Source organism: Pseudopipra pipra, chromosome 6, assembly GCF_036250125.1.
Source record: "Pseudopipra pipra isolate bDixPip1 chromosome 6, bDixPip1.hap1, whole genome shotgun sequence".
NCBI lineage: Eukaryota > Metazoa > Chordata > Aves > Passeriformes > Pipridae > Pseudopipra > Pseudopipra pipra.
Genome location: NC_087554.1, coordinates 41,286,191 through 41,306,676, shown reverse-complemented (window position 1 = coordinate 41,306,676; position 20,486 = coordinate 41,286,191). Strand labels below are relative to the sequence as shown.

Below are 20,486 nucleotides of genomic sequence, written 5' to 3'. Positions count from 1 at the left end.
GATCACAGTGAGCAACTAACACTGAGAGCGGGATGGTGGTGTAGGCTGTTTTCCCTGTGTGGAAGGGACGAGAATTAGGGAGAGAGAGACTGGAGCAATGTGTGTGTTCTGGCTACTGTGTGTATAGCAGAAGCGTAAAATAAAATGTGCTTGAAGAGGGGCAAAAGAATACAAACATAGGAGGGAACAAGCAGATCTTGCTTCTGATGGTGGACAGAGATAGAATTTGCAGGGAAGGGCTGGAGTGTCCAAAGGAGATGAGGTGGCTTAGAGAGGAGTGATAAGGGGCAGACTCACCCAGCAGTTGAGTGACAGTTTTCATTGCTCTGTCCTGCATGTGCTCAGCCATCCTGGCTGTCCATCCCTCCAAATAACCAAGCAAGACAAGAGCACTATTTCAGAGAGGGGATGTCTGTGGGTACCCATGCAGCCGGGGCGACCAGCCCCGCAGGCCCCAGCTCATTGCTGTCCCAGCTAAAGCCCTCCTTGTCTATCCCCTTCAAGCACTCCCAGCTGGGGGGCAGGGGTGGAGGCTTCCTACCAATTCTGGTCCATACGAAATCATTGGGGCTGCTAGACCAAAATCTACAGTAAGAAATTGCATTTACCTGTGCATTTGTAATTCTTCCAACTGGATTCCTCCAGGGCTGCCATGGTTGGGGGTGGGGTCAGCAGCCCCCAGCCCACTCCCCATGGGCAGCCCGTGCCCCTGCCCCCCAAATTGCTTCTTTGACTTTTTTTAATTGGAGGTGCCTGGGGAAGGACCAGGCCAAAGGGCCAACAGAATTAAAGTATTTTCCACTAATAGCCTGAATCTCTGATGACCTTGGGGGTGGGGAAGAGGAGAAGGGGCTGTGCCAGAGCATCTGTAAGGGGGGCATTATGCAAATGGAGAAATTAGTCAGAAACAGCCTGAAGGGAAAAGTGGAAATTGAAATCTGAGGACCAGCATGGAGATCGCTGCTGAATAACTTATTACAGACTCACAGCATTGCTGCAGCCACCTGAGCAGAAGGGAAGGAGGAAAAAAGGCAACAAGACACAGCAAAGGAACACACAAGCTCCAGAAATTTGATTAAGCTTTAAAAAAAGGTTAAACTAAACCATGCCAGTGGCTGTGGAAGAGGTGTCTCTTCACCCCCTCCCTCCTGTCCTCCCGGAAAAGGGGTCCCTCTCCCAACTGGCACCCCCAGCCCTACTGCAGAGCCCTGTAATGGTCCTGATCTCAGAGGGAATACTCAGAAATGCAAAGGAGGGTAGTAGGGGCAAAGGAGGAATAGCTTCAAGTCCTGGCCTGGAAACATGTCTAGCCCAGAAAGGAGAAGGGAGCCTGGCAGGTCACAGCTCTAGGAGGCGATGCAAAGGGCAGCAAGTGCAGAGACCATCTGTGCCTGCGCAAAGGGGCGATGGGGAAGTGAGATTTCTGGTGGCTGATGAGGGAGGATTTGGGGTTCTCTGAGAAGGAGGTGGAGGAGGGTCAATTAAACAGTGATATCTTACAAGAATGTACACCACAACCTGCTGTCCTTCCCTATATCCTTTTTAAAAAATAATCATGAGGTGCTGAAGAGTCCCATGACATATCAGAATAACTCCTCTATTCATGAATAATGTGTTCTTCATAATTAGGATATCTCTTTGCAACTGAGTGGTGGGTGAGTTCCCCACCATCTGGCTGCGGGTGCCTGTCCCTGTGCTGTCCAGCACCCCCAGCACAGATGCGGTCCTGCAACCCTGGCCCCAGCAACCCTGTCCCATTGCTCTCCTGCCCACTGCTCCCTAAATGACCATGTCCTGGCCCAGTCCCCCTACCAGTACTCCCAGCCATTGTCCTAAGGTAGTGACACCAAGAAACAGACACAGAAAGTCACCAGAAAGCTCATTCACTCCCCATCTCCCCAAATCTGTGCCCAAACACCCCTCTCTTGCCTCATACACTGGATTTTGGGTTGCAAGAAGTATCATGACCAGGTGTCCCAGATGCCCTCCCTGCTGTGAGGACAAGACCTTGGGGACCAAGCCAGACCCACTCCCTGGGTTGGTTGAACATGCCCTCCATTCCTCCCCTGCCTTGGAGATGCTCCTCACTCAGCCAGGAGTTCAGAACAGCAGTGTCTGAAGTGCACTGGGATTTGGTTTCTTTTGCCAGCAGTGGAAAACACGCTCTTCCATCTTGGGCTTCTTCTGTCAAGGTGAGCACTTGCCAGGGGGCCTTTCTCTTCAGAAACAGCTAACGACAGGGTGGAGTCTGTACCAAGGGTGGGGGTGGCCATTGAATCTTGCCTCCTGGGATACAGCCAAGAAAGCTACCAAGGGAAAAACCACCAGCACCTCAGTGCAGATCTGAGCAACCAACGCATCTGAGCTGCCGCCTGCTTCCCCCAGCTCTGCTCACACTGCTCGCCCCTTGGCAAGTGCTGTGGCATGCCAGAATGGGGCCACTGGCTACAAATGGGGCCTGGGGAGTGCTAACAAGGGATGCTGGGATGGGACCCTACTGGATCTTGCTCCTCTTCCCTCAGGGATGAGGCGATAGAATGGAGGAGAAGGGGAGTTTGTGCAGTTTGTGGGGGAGACAAGACCCCTGTGGGCCCCTGTCCCCAGACAAAGAGATTCACTGGTCCTCCCAGCCTCCTCACCTGCTCTCTTTGTGGTCAGCCCCAAGGTGGGTTATGTGGAAACCACAAGGGCTGGACATGAGGTATCCTTCCTGCTGCACTTCCTGCACCTTCACTGCCTGGGAGGACAAAGCTCCTTGCAGTAGCAAAGCTACCACCTGCTCTCTGAGCAGCACATATCAGTGGGATGGGATTGTAACCATGCTGATGGGACAGAAATGCCTCAGTTCTCCCCCGTCTGTCCTCTAGAGGCTGGTGAGAAGAGACACTGGGAAATAAAAGCAGAGTAAGTCCTTTGGCTCACTGAATGGCATAGTCAGTGTTTTCCCTTCACAGTAACCCAGTAAGGAAATAGCTAATTATGTGAGACAGGGCGTCTTCTATTTCTGTCCCCAAAAAATTAAAAATCCTTTAGCAGTGCATCTCTTCAGTTAGCTTATCCTTTCCTCTTTGCTTCCTCAAAACAGCCTGCAGTGGAGAGAGCATGGGGAGGCACAGCCTGTGGCAATGCCATCTCTCCTGGGGCTGGCAGGAGAGGATTTTTGCAGAGAGAAGCCAATTAAGAGCCATTACTCAGGCATCAGCTGCTGGGAAATGAGGAGGCTCATTACCTCTCCTCTCCCTGCAGATGTAGGCACCGGCTCACTCTTCCACAGCCTCCAGTAGCCACAGGTGCAGGAACACACTGCTGGGGTTGAGCTGTCCCCACGGGGCAAGAGGACAAGTGGTGTCAAGAGGGAACAGAGCTCTAGGTGGGCACACCTTGCTGAGAATAAGGCAGATGCTGTCCCCATGGCCAGTGGGGAGCCATGGGGCTTGCTGTGATGCCACTGGAGGGGTGACACACTGGAGGGTGTTGGCATCACCCTCCATTGCTCATCTGTCCCTTTTGGTGCCAAAGTCTATCCTAGCACAGCCCCCTCCCCAGTCCTTGACCAAGCGGTGTCCAGGCATAGGGACATTTGGGGAATACATCTACAAGTGCGCTGCTCCCAGCAAAGCACAGGAGCTATCTTGCGAACTGTAACCCTTTGCCACCCTGAGATGCTTTTAAGACCAACAAACCAACTGCCTGTGCAAAACCTGGAGGCAAAGTCATGCTTGAGCTAACACATACCAGCTCAGTGCTTGGGCATAATCAACTGTTCCACTGCGCTGCACTGGCCACCTTCTGCACCTGCAAACCCCCTCCCATGGACACGAATTGGGTGCATTAGTGGCAGAGCAGAGCCCTAAATTGCAGGTAGGTGGCAGGCTGCTGCCCAAGTGCTTTGCAGCCCCCCAGCCTTTGCTTTTCAGTCACCTTTTAATTTTCATCTTTTCTGGGGCCAGCGCTGTAAGCACCTCTGTGTGAGGAAGTTTAGGTGGCACCTGAGCTAAACTTCACTGCACACATGCAAAGAGAGAGATTTACCATCCAGTATCTGGATGTGGAGCAGCTGAGGCTGCCTCAAATTCATCTCCCACCACCAGCTCAACATGAGAGCAGCATGACATGTACAAATCAAGTGCAACAATTTCCCCCCCCATTTAAGCTCTGCTCAGCCACAAACCACATCAATAAATAATGAACACCCACTGTTTAGGTGATGCCATGGTGGCAGTGACCCACCATGGCCTGCTGCCATCAAGGCATAAGGAGGGAGAAACATAAAGGCACTTGAGGCACTTGTAAAATCCCTCACAGGGATGAGTATTATTTTCCTACCATGCCCCTCCCTCCCCCCCCCCCCCCCCCCTCAGGCATCCAGCTAAGGCCAGAAAATCCATCACACCTAAATCTCTTCACTAGGACTTCCAAAAAACATCTTGCAAGGGGTGGGAGCCCAAGACCAGCACCCAGAAGAGATTCATCCTGCAACTGCCCAGGTGTGATGCTTGCAGCACTCCCAGTTAAGGGAAAGTTTGGTGATGGGAAGCAGGAGAAGCCTTTCCTGCATCCTGCAGAACACTGGGTCCCACAACACAAGCTTCCCCCAGGCTCTAGTGATGCCCAGCTGTCTCCAGCAGCAGCTGACCACCACCCACTGTGCTATGGCATGCTAATGGATGCTCCAGCCCTGCTGCCAGACAGTCTGCCCCAGCTTCAGTGCCACCCACATGAACCTCTGTCAGCACCCACAGGCAGAAAACTCATTCTCCCTGCTGCTTCCTTTGGTTCAGACAAGGAAGGGAACACTCTTGGGGGTCTTGTGTCCACCTTCAAAGGTGCTGCTGCAGCCACCGCTGCCACTGAAAGCAGCTGTCTCCAGCCTCCAGCAGTTTGGAGACGCAGGTAATCTTTCTGAAGTAATTACCAGATCACTCCCTTAGAGGAGTTCATAGATGAGTCCTCCCTGGCAGCTAATTACTCCAATTACTTCCTGACACACAGAGCCCAGGGCTCTCTGCAGTAGTACATAACAGTGCTTGGCAGCTCCCTGCTTCCCTTGCTCCCCATGTGCTTCCCTTCCCACAGCACCCCTGCCCCAGCACCCCTCCTGTGGGACCACACAGGGTATTGCTGGAATGTATGGATGGTGGTGAGATCCCACCATCACTAAGGACAAGGAACTAAATGGTTTAAGAGATGCCCCAGATGGTGGCTCAATGCTGCTCCTCCTGCGCTGCCCCACCTCACAGCTCAAACCCAAGAACACCACAGGACAACCCTGAGCACCCCTTTCTCCTGCAGGCTACTACAGAGGAAAATTCAGCCACACTTCCTAGCATAGGGCCCCTCTGCCTAGGAGGCTCACAGGGAGCGAACCCAGACTATGTCAGGAGCACGACTGGGCTGCAGCAGTCAGTGAGAGGTTCCAGACATCTTGAGGAAGGAAAAACAAGTTATTTGTGAGCAAGACTGGGGGGAGGAGGACAGATGGGGAACAGACACACCACAACGTGTTATAGCATCTCAACTCTAACAAGGTCACCAGAGCTCCTAATGCCTCTGCAAAGACCCCGAGGATAAAAAAAAAAAAAAAGACTCAGGTCTGCCAACTCAGCCTCAGGGGCTGACCTTGTAAATACAGGCCTCAGGAAGCTCTCTCCTCACATCTGTAGGTTGCTCTGACTCCTGGCAGCTTCCAAAGAAACAAGAGCAGGTACTGCAATTGTTACCACAAACCTCAATGGCAGCAGCCAGCCCCAGACCTCCTACAGTTTAGTCTCACACAGCCATGCTGGCAGACACCATAGGAAAACACACACACTAAGGGGATGAGGCTTTCTGGAGTCAGGCAGAGACTTTGCACCCCAAGATGCTCACAGGGCAGAGGTGCAAACAGCTGGTTTCAGCCTCCCAGTACAGCACCACTTCAGGGCAGGACCACCAGCATCTCAGACATTGCCACTGCATCCCTGCTATCACACAGGCCTGTGCCCACTCATTCATCTCCAGCCTTGCATCTGATCTGGGAGACAAGCCTTGGCCCCTTACCAGGGAGACCACAGCTCCAGCCAGGTCTTCAGAGCGCCATCAAGCAGCAGATTGTCCCCAGGGCTCAAGAAGCAGAAGAGGACCTTCTCAGAAGCAGAGACTGAGGTGTGCAGTCTCTCCCTGCCCACAAGACAGTTTTAGAAAGCAGACAGGGAAGGGAAAGCCTAGCCTAGAAATCACACAGCATGAGTTAGAAACCACACAGGACTAAGAGTAGAAGAGTCTTTATTGCTTTGGTTTCTTACAAGTGAGATAATATGCACCCAGACTTGCTGCTAGGAGAAAACCATGTTGCTTGCAGCACAGCGCAGGGGATGCAAGGACACTGGGCACAGAAGTTTCAGTCTCTCTGACTTCTCCCAGGCACCAGGGAAGAGAGACCCTAGAAAAATATGGCAGCTGCCAGCTCAGGAAGTAAAGGTTTGTGTAAAAGGTTATTGCTACCAACCTCTGCTCCTCTAGGAAAGATCAGAACAACCCAAGGCAGGTATTAAGAGCCAGAAAACCAAGTGGCATCAGCACTGACCCCAAGTGAAGCTTTTATTCTCCTTAGCTGGGAAGAACCCAGAGCAAAGATGCTTCTTGCATAAAGCTGAGCACTCCCCAAGCCCCTCCTCACCCATAGCTGAGCCAGCACTACTCTGCTCACTGAGGACATGCTGGGCACCTCCACATTACTCATTCAAGGCACTGCCTGGGGCAGAGAGGCCTTCACATCCTCCATCTCAAGAGGTCCAGCAGCATCTCGCGACACTGACACACTACTGCCTCCCTTGCTCATCCTCTGAGTGCAAAAAAGAGGGAAAACAACTTCCTGGCCCCTCTCCCTTTGGGGCAGCTCAGCGCCTTCTCCTTCCATTCTTCCAGTCTCTGGGAATAGGCGCTGTGAGAATGCTCGCATACCTGATTGAACCACACAGAAAATAAAGCCAGAGACTAGGAACAAAACAACACAAAACCAGAACAAAAGTTAGAGTGAGGCCCCAGCCCAGACACCCCACCAGAAAGCCAAAGGGCACATCAGCAGAGGAGCTGTGGCCAAGCCAGCTGGCAACTGGCACTCAGGCATCCACCAGCGTCAGCCCATCATGCAGGGCACGCTTCCACATGTAATAGGTGGAACGGGCTGTGAGTGGGAAGCGGGCACTGAACTCCTTGTAGGTTGGGAAGTTCTTCGACTCAAAGCGCTGCTGCAGGAACAGCTTGGCCTGTGCCTTGAACTGGGCAGTGGCAATCACATCCATCACAAACATGCGGCTGTTGGCTCTGTCTGACATGGCATAGCCTGAAATGGTAGTGTTGCATGGGATGGCAGGCACTGGCTTATCTATGTGCTTGGTGGCTCCCTCCACTCGGCACTGGGGCTTGAGGCCTGGCTCCACTCTTGGAGGCACCAGGGAAGCCACACGGTTCAATGGCTGGCTGGAGCTAGTCCAGGGCAGGCGATGCTGCCCAATAGCCTTGCCACTGCCCTTCCAAAACCAGTAGGCTGTGGAGGAGAGAGATGGGTAGCGCAAGCGGTACTTGCAGAACGGCAGCTGCCATTGCTGGACCTGCCTCCTGGCCACATCTCGCAACTGCATTCTCCAGCACAGAGAAGGCTTGAGCTGCAGGAGACTCCTGGGCGCTGGCCGGTCTCCATTTCGTCTCTTCCTAACAGGCACACTGTTTGGCTTCAACTGCAGGAATGGCTTTCCTATAGGTAGAGTTTTCTGGTTATCCAATGGTGACTGGGGGTGTTTGAAGTTGGGGTTCTCCTTGATTGCTTTTCTTCGCCAGTTGTAGTAAGTGGACCTGGAGATGCCAGGGAAGCTGCGTTTGAAGCACCTGTAAGGCACCAGAGTGTTCATAGAAATGCATTTCTCTAAGTAGGATTTGGCTCCCTGCATGAAGATTCCTGCTTGGATGGGGTCTAGGGAAGGACTCTGGGATCTTAAGCTCGCCTGTGAATTAGCTGGCTCATTCACATCAGCCTTTTTTGGGACATCCCTGTGAAGCTCCTGCAACCTGTGAGCCTCAGACAGAGGAGAAGCATCACCATTGACCATGCTCTGCATCTCATGCTTCCAGGCATAGTATGTGGATCGGGAGATTTCTGGAAACATTTGTCGGAAGTGCTGGAGGGGGATTATATTGCCCTCCTGAAAGCAGGACTGAAGGAAGTGTTTAGCTGCAAACCTGGCAGCCGCTTTCTGCCGGTGTTCACGAGACTGGCGCTTCCAGCGGTAGAAGGTGCTCTTGGTAATGCTGTACCGGTCACGCAGGTTAGAATAGGTCAGCTGGGGGTCACTGTTCAGCAGCTCAAGGGTCTTCATGGGCTGGACAGGAGGCTCTGGTGAAGGTGCTGTGGGTTCTAGTTCCTCCAGGCCAACCACAGCCACAAAGTACTGCGCTTTGAAGACCTGCCGAGAGAGCTGCTGCCCCGACCACATGATGTGGAGTGTGGAGGTTTGCGGGCCACACTTTCTGGGCCGGATGAGCCGGTTGAAATAGGGACGGATCTTCAAGTTGCTCATGGGATAGATAGAGTAGATGTTACACTGCAGTACTGAGGCAAGGGCATAGACATGCCACATGTTGGCAAAGGTGCCAGGAAAACAGGTAGCTTTGATATCAGCATCGAAGATGGCCTCCAGGATAGCCATGGGAAGGCTGGTCATCTCCGGGGTCTCTTCAGTGCAGAGGGAGTAGCGGGCAGCCTGCAGCATCACTTTGGAATCAATCATGCCATTCAAGTAGTATTGCTTGTGCAGCAGCATCTCCACAACGGTACGCACTTGCAGCTCCAGGCTGAGGCTGGGGTTGCCCCAGAGCAGCACACTGGCAGCCTCAAAGAGGCGGTTTCCCTCACCTTTGCAAACGAGAGGCAGCATGTTACTTGGGGCATCCTCAGGATAGAGGCTCCTGGCTACCCGGTCAACCTCTAGCTCATCTTGGAACTGACTCCCACAATAGCCAGGCAGGGAGAAAGATGACAGGGTCCGTTCCGCCTCCAGTGCAGCACTGGTGAGACCCTCCAGGCCAAAGCATTCAGTGGCTTCTTGTAGCTCCTGCAGCACAGACTGCACCAGCTGGTGCCGCTGGATCATCCTGAAGGATGGCAAAAAGAAAGAATTCACTAGAGATGAAAACAGTGTACAGTACAGACTGCCAAGGGCCTGGCCTCCAGGTCCAGCTCCTGCCCAAAGAACAGGATGGGGGAAAAGGTAGAGGAAAGGCCACTGCTCACCCCTCCACCCACAGTCCCAAGGACAAAAGGAGGAAGCCTGGGTCCTCACAGGCAGACCTGGGACCGGGACATGAGCTCAGCTTGCTCTCCAGTGACCTCTGTGGGCAGCACACATTGCACACATCCTCCACATGTCTCAAGTGAAACTAAGGAGTGACTGCATCCATTGGGGTGGGAAGCCACATCACCTCCCACCCCTGCACGCCTGGCTTTGTGCCTGGCATCACTCCTACACCCACCTCCCCCACCAGTACCTCCATCCTTTCCATTTTACCATTCCCCTACCAGCACTGTGAGAGAAGGGTTTCTCTCAAAGGGAAAACATTTGTCACCTCTGCAGGAAGGGACCTGTGACAGAACCACACTGCATGCCGATATGGAGGATCCTGGCTCAAACTGTTCAAGCTCAACAGAAGAAGGAGCAAGGAGCTTGTCCCCTCCCTCAGAGGGGAGCACTGCAGCTGCAACCATTGCATGCACTGAAAACTGCCCTAACAGAACCTGGGATGGGAGGAAGAGACAGAGCCAGCCGAAGCCACAGTTACTGCTGCCTGAGCTGACACTAGATGTCACTTGGTGCTCAGCAGACACACACTACCAGCCAAACAGAAGTCACAAAAGGAGGGCTTCTACTAGATGAGCTACAGGGCAGGAGGCAACCTAAAAGTGCAGACAGAGTGTGAGCACTGAGTAGGTAGTTCAGAGGCTGTATGGAGCCCTCCTCCCTGTCTGAGCTGGTCCCAGTCCTGTCCTCCCTCCCTCTGCATGCCAGTTCCCACTCATGCAATACAAAGGGTCAAATCTGCCTTCTCCTTTTTGTCCAGCTTTTAGACACCTCTATAGCTCTGCCCCCACCACTCCCAAGGGCTTTCATGATGGCTGCGCACTCTTTAGCCTATGGTCCAGCTTCATCAGTGCAGCCCTCTTCAGCATCCTTTCACCACCAGCGTGCCCAGTCTCTCCCACTTGAGCCAGTTTTCTCCAAAGGACCACAACACTCAAATAAGAATCACAATCTCCTCCATTTTCTCCTAAGGTTTATTCCCATACTGCCCCCGACACGTAGGGCATCACTTTGCAGCCTACTCAATTCACATCCCAGCCTGAGCCCACCTTCTCACACTTCACAGATATCATTATGCACTCACAGCTCCGTGGAGAGATGGGCAACAGCAGGGCCAGGCAGGAAAAGCAGGAGCTCAATAAAACAGATATCCTGCCTGACCTCTCCCAATTCTTAGCCCTGTTGCAGATATGGTTATTATTGCTGTAGCATCTACCATACCCCATGACCAAACCACAAACAAAATGAGGTACCAAAGAATCCCATGGACACATACAGGCTCTTCACCACAAGGAGCCTCTCTGCTGCTGCTGCCCCTTGCCTTTAGTCAGACTACAGGTAGTCACCATATCCAGTCACTTCCCCTGCTCCAAACTCCTCCAAGATCTCCTGCATGTCAGAGGCCAGAACCGTCTTACAGCTGCTCCCACAGCTGTGGGGCATCAGTTATCAGAGGCAAACGCAGGAGAATGCACACAGCTGTGAAGCAGAGAAGATAAACTGTCCTAAAATCCTGGTCTGAGGAAGTATGGGGTTGTCACTTCAGGTCAGGTGTGTATTGTTATTCTCCTGGAAGTTCAGAGAAGTTTACAAATATTTTGACTAAGCCTGTGGTAATATGTGCTTGAGGAGCTGAAGCAAAGGCATCCCTCAGGAGAGCTGTAGGGCTGACAAAGCCCAAGTCCTCCTTCTCTGGAGCCTGTCAAACCCTTTAGGGCCAGCCACCTCTCTCTGCAGCAGCCACTCCTTCCCCTTTCAGCAGCCACAGCATGCCACTGTCCCACCAGCAGAGCCAGGAAAGGCAAGACAGGCTTTTTTTCCCCTGGAGAGGGTGAGGAGCTGACATAGGCTAGGGAGCATTAGCAACAACCCTGGTCTTTATGTCCTTGGGGCATTTTCCACCCCCTTACAGCTTGGGGGAGACATAGGGAGGGAGAGCTGGGGGCACAGGACTTAAGCCTGTTCTTCAGTGACAACTCCACAGCTTCAATGTCACTGCCAGCTCCTGCTGCCCAGAGCAATCCTAAGGCAAAACCCACAGCTGAAATGGTGGAGCAGGGCTTGGGTAAATCAGAAGCAGAAGTCAGACAGGCTGGGGGGCTTGGTTCATTGCCAGATCAAACCCAGGCAGCTCTCAACACAGGGGACCTGTTACAAAGGGAACACTTCTCCCCGCACACCCCCAGGGAAGCCAGCTGAACACGACAGACAAGTGCTCACTAAACTGCCTCAGCACCAAGAGGTAACCCAGGGAGCTTTTCACAGCAGATAAAAGAGGTTTTACCTAACCTGGCTGCTTTTGCATTGTAACAGATAAGGAAACACTTGAAGATCACGTTCCCTCACCTAAACTGATGGGCTGGTGGCATCCAGTAGTGCAAGTTCCCCCAGCCAGTCCCAAAAAACGCTCCCACCAACAGGAATCTTGGAGACTTCAGCTCCTGCCACCCGGGCTGCCCGGCAGCATTGGCACCTCGCAGGAGCAGGGGTGTCCATGCATCCCAGCCCAGCTGGGTTAGGTGGCTCGCTTCCCAGCCCCAGCTACGGGCTCAGGGCACCCCATCGGTAAAGGCTCTCATTTGACCGTTCAGCAGGAGCACAGAGGCAGTAGTCTCCAGGAGCTATCTAGGCTTGAAATATCACCGAGGGAGTTTCAGTGGGTGAGTAGCACTGGCAGCTCGGGCAGCCTGCTCAGTCTGCCAATACCCACACGGCCACCGAAGCCCATGAACGTCGCTCGCCGGGAGAGAGAAAAGCCTGGGACCCACCTTCACCTAGGCCGAAGCGCTGCAGCCAAGCCCAGCTTCGGCCGCCCCTCGGGCAGAGGCACTGACCGCTGGGGTGCGGGCGGTGCCTGACAGCCGCCCCCAGCCCCGGGCACCCGTGAGCGCGCACCCGCGGTCGCTCTCGCCTCTCCCGAAGGCGGCGGAGGCGGCTCCGTGAGGCCGCCCCGGGACAGGGACAGCCCCGCACCCTGAGTGGGAGCACGGGCGGCCGCTCCTCTCGCCGGGAGACAAAAGGGCGCACAGCCCCCGAGCGAGGGAGAGGCCGCCGGTGCCCGGGCAGCTGCCGAGCAGAGACACAGGACAGGACGCCCGCCTGCCGGGAGAAGGTGCCGCCACGGCGGTACAGCTCTCAGGGCCCGGGTTAGGAAGGGACGGCACGGAACCGCAGCCCCGACGGCGCCCGGCACAGCTCCGCACTCACCTGGCTCCGCGGGTCAAGTCACGCCCCACCCGCGCCCTGAGCCGCCCCACACCTTTAAGGGCGGCGGCAGGAAGCGGCGCGGAGTCGCGGCCGCCCCGGTGCCAGCCCCGCAGTGACCCCCGGGAGCGTGCAGCCGCGTGCGGCGCCGGGCCGGGCCGAGCCGGGCCGGGCCGCCCCTCCCCGCCGGCCCCTGCCCTCCCCTCCCCCGCCAGGAAGCGGGCCATCCCCGCCGCCCCGGCCCAGATGAAAGCGGAGCGGGCTGGGGGTCACTTCCAAAGCTAAAGTGATAATGGCCATTGTCCCGCCGCTGCCGCGCTTAAAGGGCCCGCCACCTCAGGCCGCCCTGCCCTGCTGCGCCCCGGCGAGCCCCGGCACCCTGCGCCGCACAGCATCCTCCTTCCCCACAGCCCATCCGGGATTGCAGTCCCACGGCGGGTGGCAGAGCCCACGGGGGACGCGGGGTGGGGGCTGGGCGCCTGTGGGGAGCGCCCCTCGTGTCCCACGGGAAGCAGGCAGGTCCCGTGTGGGTGTCACTGCAGCTCCAGTGTTGGCACACTCTATGTGTGTCTGCCCACACTCCTTGCTTGTTCCTGAGGAGGCTGCAGTCCTTCCATTCTGCTAGCTAGGAGATAGCCTTTCCTTTCCCCTCCCCAAGTGATGCCCTTTACCCGTCAAGGCCAGGCTGGTGGGACCCCCAGCCTCCTAAGGCAGATGAAGATCAGCTGTATTGTTCTTCAAAACTTTCTCATTTGTGAGAGGCACCCAAATGACAGCAGCCTTTTCCCTGTCCTCGGTTCTGGGCAGCCTCCTGAACAGCCTTGCATCTGCCTGCCCATGCCTGGGCCCTCCATGGAGCTGCCTTCTTCCCCACTATGTCTGCCCCACTGTCTCCCCAGCCTAATCTCGGGGCCGAGGTCCCCCTCCTTAACTCCTGGTTTCACAATGGGTTCATCCTGTCCCTCGGGCATCACGTGAGGCTGTGCAAACAGCAGGCGCATCAGGCACCTCACTCCAACATCGCTAAACTGCCAACACCAGCTCCACCCCATAACCTCTTCACTCATCCAGAGCCCTAGAGCTTCCTCCAGGACCTGTCTCATCCCAAGTTACACCACCCCAAAATAGGACCCTAAGGAGCCCATCTGCTCCTAGGTGTGAGGGCAGGGCACGTTTTAACAACAGAGGTCAGAGTTTGGTCAACAGGGAAGACTTGGGCTCTTTGCTGTCTGGTCTTGGTGTGTCTCCTGTGTGTGTAGCTCTGGTTGCAGGCAGCAAGTAGTTTTCTCTCCCCACAACCCCCTCAAACCCAGTGAGGGGCAGAAAGTAATTCCTGATGCCAGAGACTTCCCGTGACGCCCTTGGGGAACCTCACCTTGGCACTCATTTCTACTGCAGCATTTGGTAATGAGAGGGCATGAGGGATCACCACATATGGGACTCTTGTGCAATTCAGGAAGAAACTAAACACAGATGTTTCAAACAGGGTAAATATGCCCAGCTCCCTCTCCTGCTGCTTTCCCTTCCACATCAGTCCAGGAGCAAGCATTGCCGCACAAATCAAGGCATACCTTCACTGCTCAGAAGCACATACCCCAGAGCATTTTTTCCCACTTCTCTTGTCTCACATCTGAGCCCAGGAACGCAGGGGGATGCCAGGCAAGGAGGGTTTGACAGGAGGAACTGGCTGCTTGACAGTCCTTCCAGCCTCAGTTAGGAGTCACCACCCCAGGTGATACTGAACTCCAGCCTTCCATGCTCACAGAGGTCACTCTCAATGGATACAAAGAAGCTACAGAGCAAGGAAGAGAGACCTAAACCATCCCTTGGCGAGCTTTTCCCCCCCTCAAGCAATCTTTGTATCTCTAAAGCCAGCTCTACTCTCGGCTATCAACCCATCAAGTCCCAGCTCTTTCTCCTCTACCCCGCCCCTGTACCCCGCCCCTCACCCGGCAGGCTGGTGTTCATACCCACAGCTGCTGAGCTTCCTTTCTCATCCTTCATCCTTTTAACTTCTTTGGTTGCAAATGTAAAGTAGTGCTCACAGGACATTGAGACACTGGTAAATGCCAGAGTCAGCAGGGTCAGTGATTAACATAGGAGCTGGAAAACACACAAAGAGACAGCCTGGGCAGTTCTGTTATGCAGATGACTGCACACACACACCCTTCCAGCTTATAAACAAGTAGTTAACATTTTTCTGTTCCTTGAAGGAGTTAGGTGGGGGACCAGAGTACTTCCTGCTTTGCTGCAGGATGCTTCAGCATGACGGTAGGCCATGGAGACTGGCTGCCAGAAGCTTTTCTACCTGTTGTGCTTTAATCTGCCTGCTGCAGCCCAGTTTCTCTCAGACAAGACACACAGAAAAGGTGCAGAGATGTTCATCTGCAGGGGGTCTCAGGCCACCATGTTTCTAGCCTTGCTGGAAGGCAGGTTTTACTGCTCCAAATTTGGGCCTGGAGTCTTCTTCCAGGTCAAGAGCAACCTCCGTGTTCAGCAGATAAACTTCTTGTTGACTTGAACCTTATGAGGAAGGGTGTCTCAAGGACTTGGTGCTATGTTCTTGTATAATAAGGTAGGGCTTCCTCTGGTTCTGTCACTGAATGTGACAATCTTGACAGTGCCACACATGGGGACAGCATTTAAACACTCAGTTATGCACCCCATCAGGAAGGTTCCCCAGTTCTGCCTCCACTGCCACCTAGGGGACCTCCAAGAGTGGAGGGAGTCAGAGCACCCTACCCACTGCAGGGCTGTCCATGGCTGGACCAGAGGAGACTATTCAGATAGGATGGGATATGACTGAAACACCTGGGGCAGCCAAATGCCATTTGGGGCAGGTCAGACTGTGAGCCAGTTGCCAAAACCACCTCTGGAATTGGAATAGGTTGACTCAAACTAATCTATGATCCACTTACGATCTATACATGGGCTAAACTGACATGTCCATCCTCTTAAAGCCCTTGCTGGTGACTTTGCTTCTATTTTTCCCATCTTTCTCCCTCCAGAGCACTGCAGAATCTGAATCTGAGTGCTGTCATCCTTGTGAGAAGTCAGGGGAGCTGGGACTGCTGAGGGGCTGACAGAAATGAGAGCATGAGGGTCCTAAGTGTGCTGTCTTGGCTGGGTTTCTCTCCTGTGCCTGGCATTGCTCTACAAGGAAAGCAATGAGCAGAGCTTGCAGTCTGAATTGGCAACAGAAATAGGGTTGCTACAGCTACAATATACCCACCAGTCTTAGGGGAAAGGAATGTCAAGTGGTTCTGGTGTGATTGTACCCAACAGGGAACTGGAAAACATGGAGTGCGCACCAATTTTTGTAGTAACTTGTTCAAGGTGAATGTTCAAGAAGTCCTGTTTTGGGGTTCATATCATCTGGTACTTCTCATTCCCAGACCTGAAACCACCTCTGAACCCACTACCTCATGCCTGTGCTGGAGCCCTTAAAGTGATGATCAGAGAGACTGACTGTTGGGCTCTGTGTAGAGGTCCTGTTAGGCATCCTTCTGTCTGTGCATGCCCTGGGCAGTGCTGGACACCAGCAGACAGTGGATTTTATTCAGTTCTGCTCACATCACACTGAGAGGGAAGGTGACAAACTGCAAGGAGTTTTCAGCCAAAAGCAATATTGCTGGAGTGATTGAATTATAATAGGAGACGATGTGAGGAGAAATTCTATTTGGTGATGCTGAAGTAAGAACTGGCAGGCAGTGACATGGAGTGCATCAACCTCAGTGAGCGAGAGCAGTTTACAGGAGTGACTTCAGCCACGTGACTGAGGACAGAGGGGTGGCACAGTGGGCAGAAGTATGTGGCCTGAACTTTAGGACAGTTTGGTGGCAAGGCCCAGCCAGGAGTTTCATCTCCCAAGGGAAGTGGGGAACTTGGACAAGAGACTGAGGCCCCTAAGTCTCTCCCATACCCTGTTGCCCTCCTCCTTTGAAGTGACTAAGAGCTCAGGGTCATTCCCCTTCCTCCAGCACCCCTCAGTGCTGCCTCCTTCCCATCCTTTAAAGAACACCCAGAGCCCTCAATGCTGTTCTCTCTGACCTAAGATCCCTTCTTGTGGGACCAGGGAAGTGCTGTCTCCTGAGAGTCACCCAGAGTACCGTGTCCCTCTCCTAATGGTGACTGCCTCCTAGTTCATCTTCTGGGTGCTGTTCAGCACTGACCAGTCTAATGCATCATGAGTGCACAGGAGAGCTAGGTCTGCCCGTCCCTTGCCCTGACAGTAGGTCCCATCTCTAATTCACCTCTGCTCAGCTCGGGACTGTTTTGCCTTCTGGCTTCTGTCCAGCTGGCCTCCCTCTTCCTTCTCACTCTGTGAGATTGGAGGGAAAGTTTAAAATTGGTCTTGGCACTGTGCACTTGTTTCCTGATGCCTCATGAAGCTCCCTGGCACATAGGAGGAAATTAAACATGAAGCACTAAGTGCGGTACCAAAGCACCAAGCAAGGACCAGGAGCCTTGGCCATATCCTGGGGTCCTGGCCATGGGTGGCAGGGATGGGGGAGAGCTGGGAACTGCAGGAGATTCAAAGTCAAGATCAAAGCATTTCCTTCTGAAGCCCTAACACTCTCCTTCCCTCCCACTTGCACATAAAAGCACTCTGCCCTCAGCGGGCTCTCCACTGGGGAGGGTGGGTGGAGGAGGGGTCTGCTTTCCCCCTTGTTTTTCCTGTGTTGCTAATAATTCTTCTCGTAGGTGAAATGATGAAAATCCTTTACCTCTCGTCCCCCATGCCTTCTTCTTACCCAGATCCAAAGGGCCTCAAGCCGTTTCAATGGCTATGAGTTCATGGCAGACCTAGCCTGCTTTGGGGTGTTACCAGCCGATGCCAGCATGGGGGAGATGCAACAAGAAAAGCCTTTGAAGTGTACAGTAGAAAGACACTGTTAGAGGCAAAGCACAAGGAAGGAGGATTGAAAAGAAAGCAGAGCAGTTTGGCCCACAGGAGGGGGAAAGGCTAATTAAGGCACAGAGTGTGGAGAAGGAAAAGGCAGAATCATTAAGATATCACAGCAGGAGCCCATGGTGTGGCTCCATGGAGGTTTAAGCCATGCTGAGCCTGGCCTCTGCTAGTTGCCTCCCTCCGTTCCCCATTCCCACCCTTCGCTTTGGGGTGGCACAGGAGTGTGAGGGACTCTCTCAACTAATTCAGGTTGCTGGTCCAGCTGAAACTTAGTTGGTTTATTTCATACCGTAATGCAGACAGAGCTGAAACTGAAGGTGGCAGCCTTCATTACCTCTCCCTTACTAATGATCTGACAGAGGGCTAAAGCTTGGAGGTGATCCCAAACTGAAGAAGCTGCAAACTCCAGTGAGGATGGGCACATATGAAGAGACTAGAAACTGGAAACATGGGCAGGAAATGGTGGATTTGGTTTTGGAAAGTCCAGGAAGGGGATAATCTTCTGGCAGTGCTTCATTATGCAACATCACACAAAGCCAGCAGCATTAAGAAAGACCTGTGAAAGAGGGAAAGCAAGCTGCAGAGTCAAGGGTGCAGTTTTATGTTTCTGTGATCAGACAGCTGCTGCTTCCTTCAGAGAACACCCAGAGCCACTTGCCCCTCAAAGACAGCGAAAAATGGCTTTGCCAGGCTTCTCCCTACATCCCAGCTACAGACCAACAGGCAGAGAGGGACCACAGGGAAATGGGAACACAGAGGGTACCGCTGTGAGTCTGGGGGTGCAGGAGGATCTGGCTTTTCTCACTGGTCCAGGACAGGGCAAAAATGCATCTAACAGCAGGCAGGGGAGGATGGGGGATGGGATGTTTCACACCTAGCAAGCAGGAGCAAATGGGGTTGGATTTAAATACCACAAGGAATTCACTCACACTGCCTCAAGGAGTCCATGACCTAGCAAGCCATGCCCAGCTCTCTCTTCCCTGGATTCATGGCACTTTAGTGACAGGTTAGCAATGCAGAGGGGTTTCTCTAGGGTCTGTAGCTAGTCAGGGAGCTGAGATATGGCCCTTCAGTGCAAACATAAACCCCTGCTCAAGTTGTGATTCCCCAGTCCTTTCCCAAGCCCTGCCCCCAGGCACACACACTGGAATGGCCGTGGTGTTTGCTGGGGGAGAAACGTGAGAAGTAGAGCTGGAGTGCTGTAAAAGATGTAAATGTTTCTGTGCTGAGAGCACAGAGTGTCTAGGGCATAGCCTCCAAGGGGGGATGGAGAGTCACCGAGAAGGCACTTATCTTTTGTTCTTGATCTTGGCTGACTTAGGAGGGTTCCCAGGAAAAATCCTGAAGCTGATACACTAAAGGGAGCTCACTTGTGCTTTATCAGGTGGTGGTCATGGGGTGACAGGGACAGAACAAAGGGCAGGGAGGAGGAACAGGTAGGAGGAAGGGCTTGAGATAGGCAGTTCTGGCCATCTCAGATCCTCTGGCTCCCTTGGTGCTGAGAAGTCATTTCATCAGTTGGGAAGGGAAGGGGAGGAATATCCCCTTGTCATAAAGTGGACAAGAGAGCAAAGGAGTCAGTTCAGTCCCGGTAAGTACTGAAAAGATGACACACACAATTGCCACAGCTGCAGTACTGCACCGTGAGAGGATGCGACTGCCTGGGAGCAACAGTTGCCCAGGTCTGATGCAACAGCTGAGAAAAAAAACCAATTCTTTTAACAAAAATTAGTCATCGCTGAGGTCAGGTTTTCAGAGGGCTGATCTCTGCCCTCTGAAGCTTAAGCTTTAGGTATGACTGATAGCACTGTGAATGCAGTAAAAGAGCTGAGAGAAGGAGATGAGGACAAGGAGAAAGGGACACTGCTTAAGGATGGGGCCATTTACTGAGGAAACAGATTGATGTGTCTTCTTGCATCCCTGAGTACATATGCTCTGATTTTGTGTATTGAAGTATCTGGAGCAGGTAGAAGCAGAGCAAAGATGAAGGAGGATGAGGGAAGAGAAAGAGGGCTGGGAGGCAGGGAACTGGGAGAAGAACAAAGCTACTTGGTGTACAGGAAGGGGTATGTGCAGAATCCCAAAAGCTCTGCAGAAGAAAAGGCATCAACAGGGTGGTAGGTGTGAGACACACAAGGAAGGGATGCAAACTCATAGGATCCCTCATCCCTTATCATCAGACTTGTCCAGAAACTTACTTGCTTTGAAACATTTCACAACCCAGAATTCCAGGTTATGAAACCAGAAGTCAGCCCAAATCTGGAAAAAAATGATTGTTGGTTTCTGTATGAAACTTGGGATCACTGAGAAGCCAGAGAGAGTCCATTCACTGGCACAGCCCATCGCTGCTTTCTTGAAGTCCCTCCCTACCCTCTGCCTGGGGTTTCGTGCTGCCCCACTCCAGTTCATGCAGGAGAGTGGGGAGCACACACCACCATTCACCATCACTGTGGAAATCGCTGCCTTATCCCAAGGTCCCCACTTGAGAAATCCCCTGCAGTGTCCACCACAAGTTGTGTGTCCTTTCGAAGCAACCTGAAACTTCACTGCTGACCCCAAAATAAGCCAAACATGCAGAACCAGTACCAGTCCTCCTTTCTTGTGTCCCCTGTGACAGGTGGACAGTACCCGCTGCCCAGGGGAACCGTCCCTCAGCCTCTGGGATCCCCAGAGGGAGCAGGTCGCGCCCGCCCAGCTCCTTCCTCAGGGGAAGAGGGGTTAGTGCCTGGTTTCTGCAGCCCTGCTGCCTGTGGCTCGGCCCTGGAGCGTGCCCGGCAGCCACGGGCCGGCTGTGTGAGGGGGCGGGTGGGGTGGAGGTGCGGGACGGGAGCGCACCCACGGCCCCGGGATCCCCCGCCAGGTCCCTTTTCCTGGGGACGCCTCAGGTCTCGCCCTCCCCGCATAAACTCACCCGCCGCCGCCAGGGGGTGCTGTGCCCGTGGTGAGGGCGGTGCCCCGCCAGGGGGCGCTCCCGCCGGGTCTCGCGCGGGAGGGGCGGTGCTGGCGGGCGGGATCTCTATGGTGACGCCGCACGCGGA

At 53.8% G+C, this 20,486-nt stretch overlaps 1 protein-coding gene across 2 annotated transcripts; it reads right to left on the bottom strand.

The window, feature by feature from the left end:
* Positions 1–6,247: 6,247 nt before the first annotated feature.
* Positions 6,248–20,466, bottom strand: VRTN (vertebrae development associated). 2 transcript variants are annotated; one of them, XM_064658702.1, is made up of 3 exons: positions 20,360–20,466; positions 14,507–14,639; positions 6,248–9,129 (listed from the first exon to the last, which is right to left on the bottom strand). In XM_064658702.1, exon 3 carries the CDS (start codon positions 9,126–9,128, stop codon positions 7,101–7,103), a length of 2,028 nt encoding a protein of 675 aa, XP_064514772.1. In that variant the 5' UTR covers position 9,129; positions 14,507–14,639; positions 20,360–20,466; the 3' UTR covers positions 6,248–7,100. The 2 variants fall into 2 exon arrangements, with proteins under 2 accessions (XP_064514772.1, XP_064514773.1); XM_064658703.1 differs by lacking the exons at positions 14,507–14,639; positions 20,360–20,466 and adding an exon at positions 12,540–12,650.
* Positions 20,467–20,486: the final 20 nt, after the last annotated feature.

What these genes read in the sequence shown, in the direction of transcription:
- VRTN (XM_064658702.1), bottom strand. Translation starts at nt 9,128, where the DNA reads ATGATCCAGCGGCACCAGCTGGTGCAGTCTGTGCTGCAGGAGCTACAA.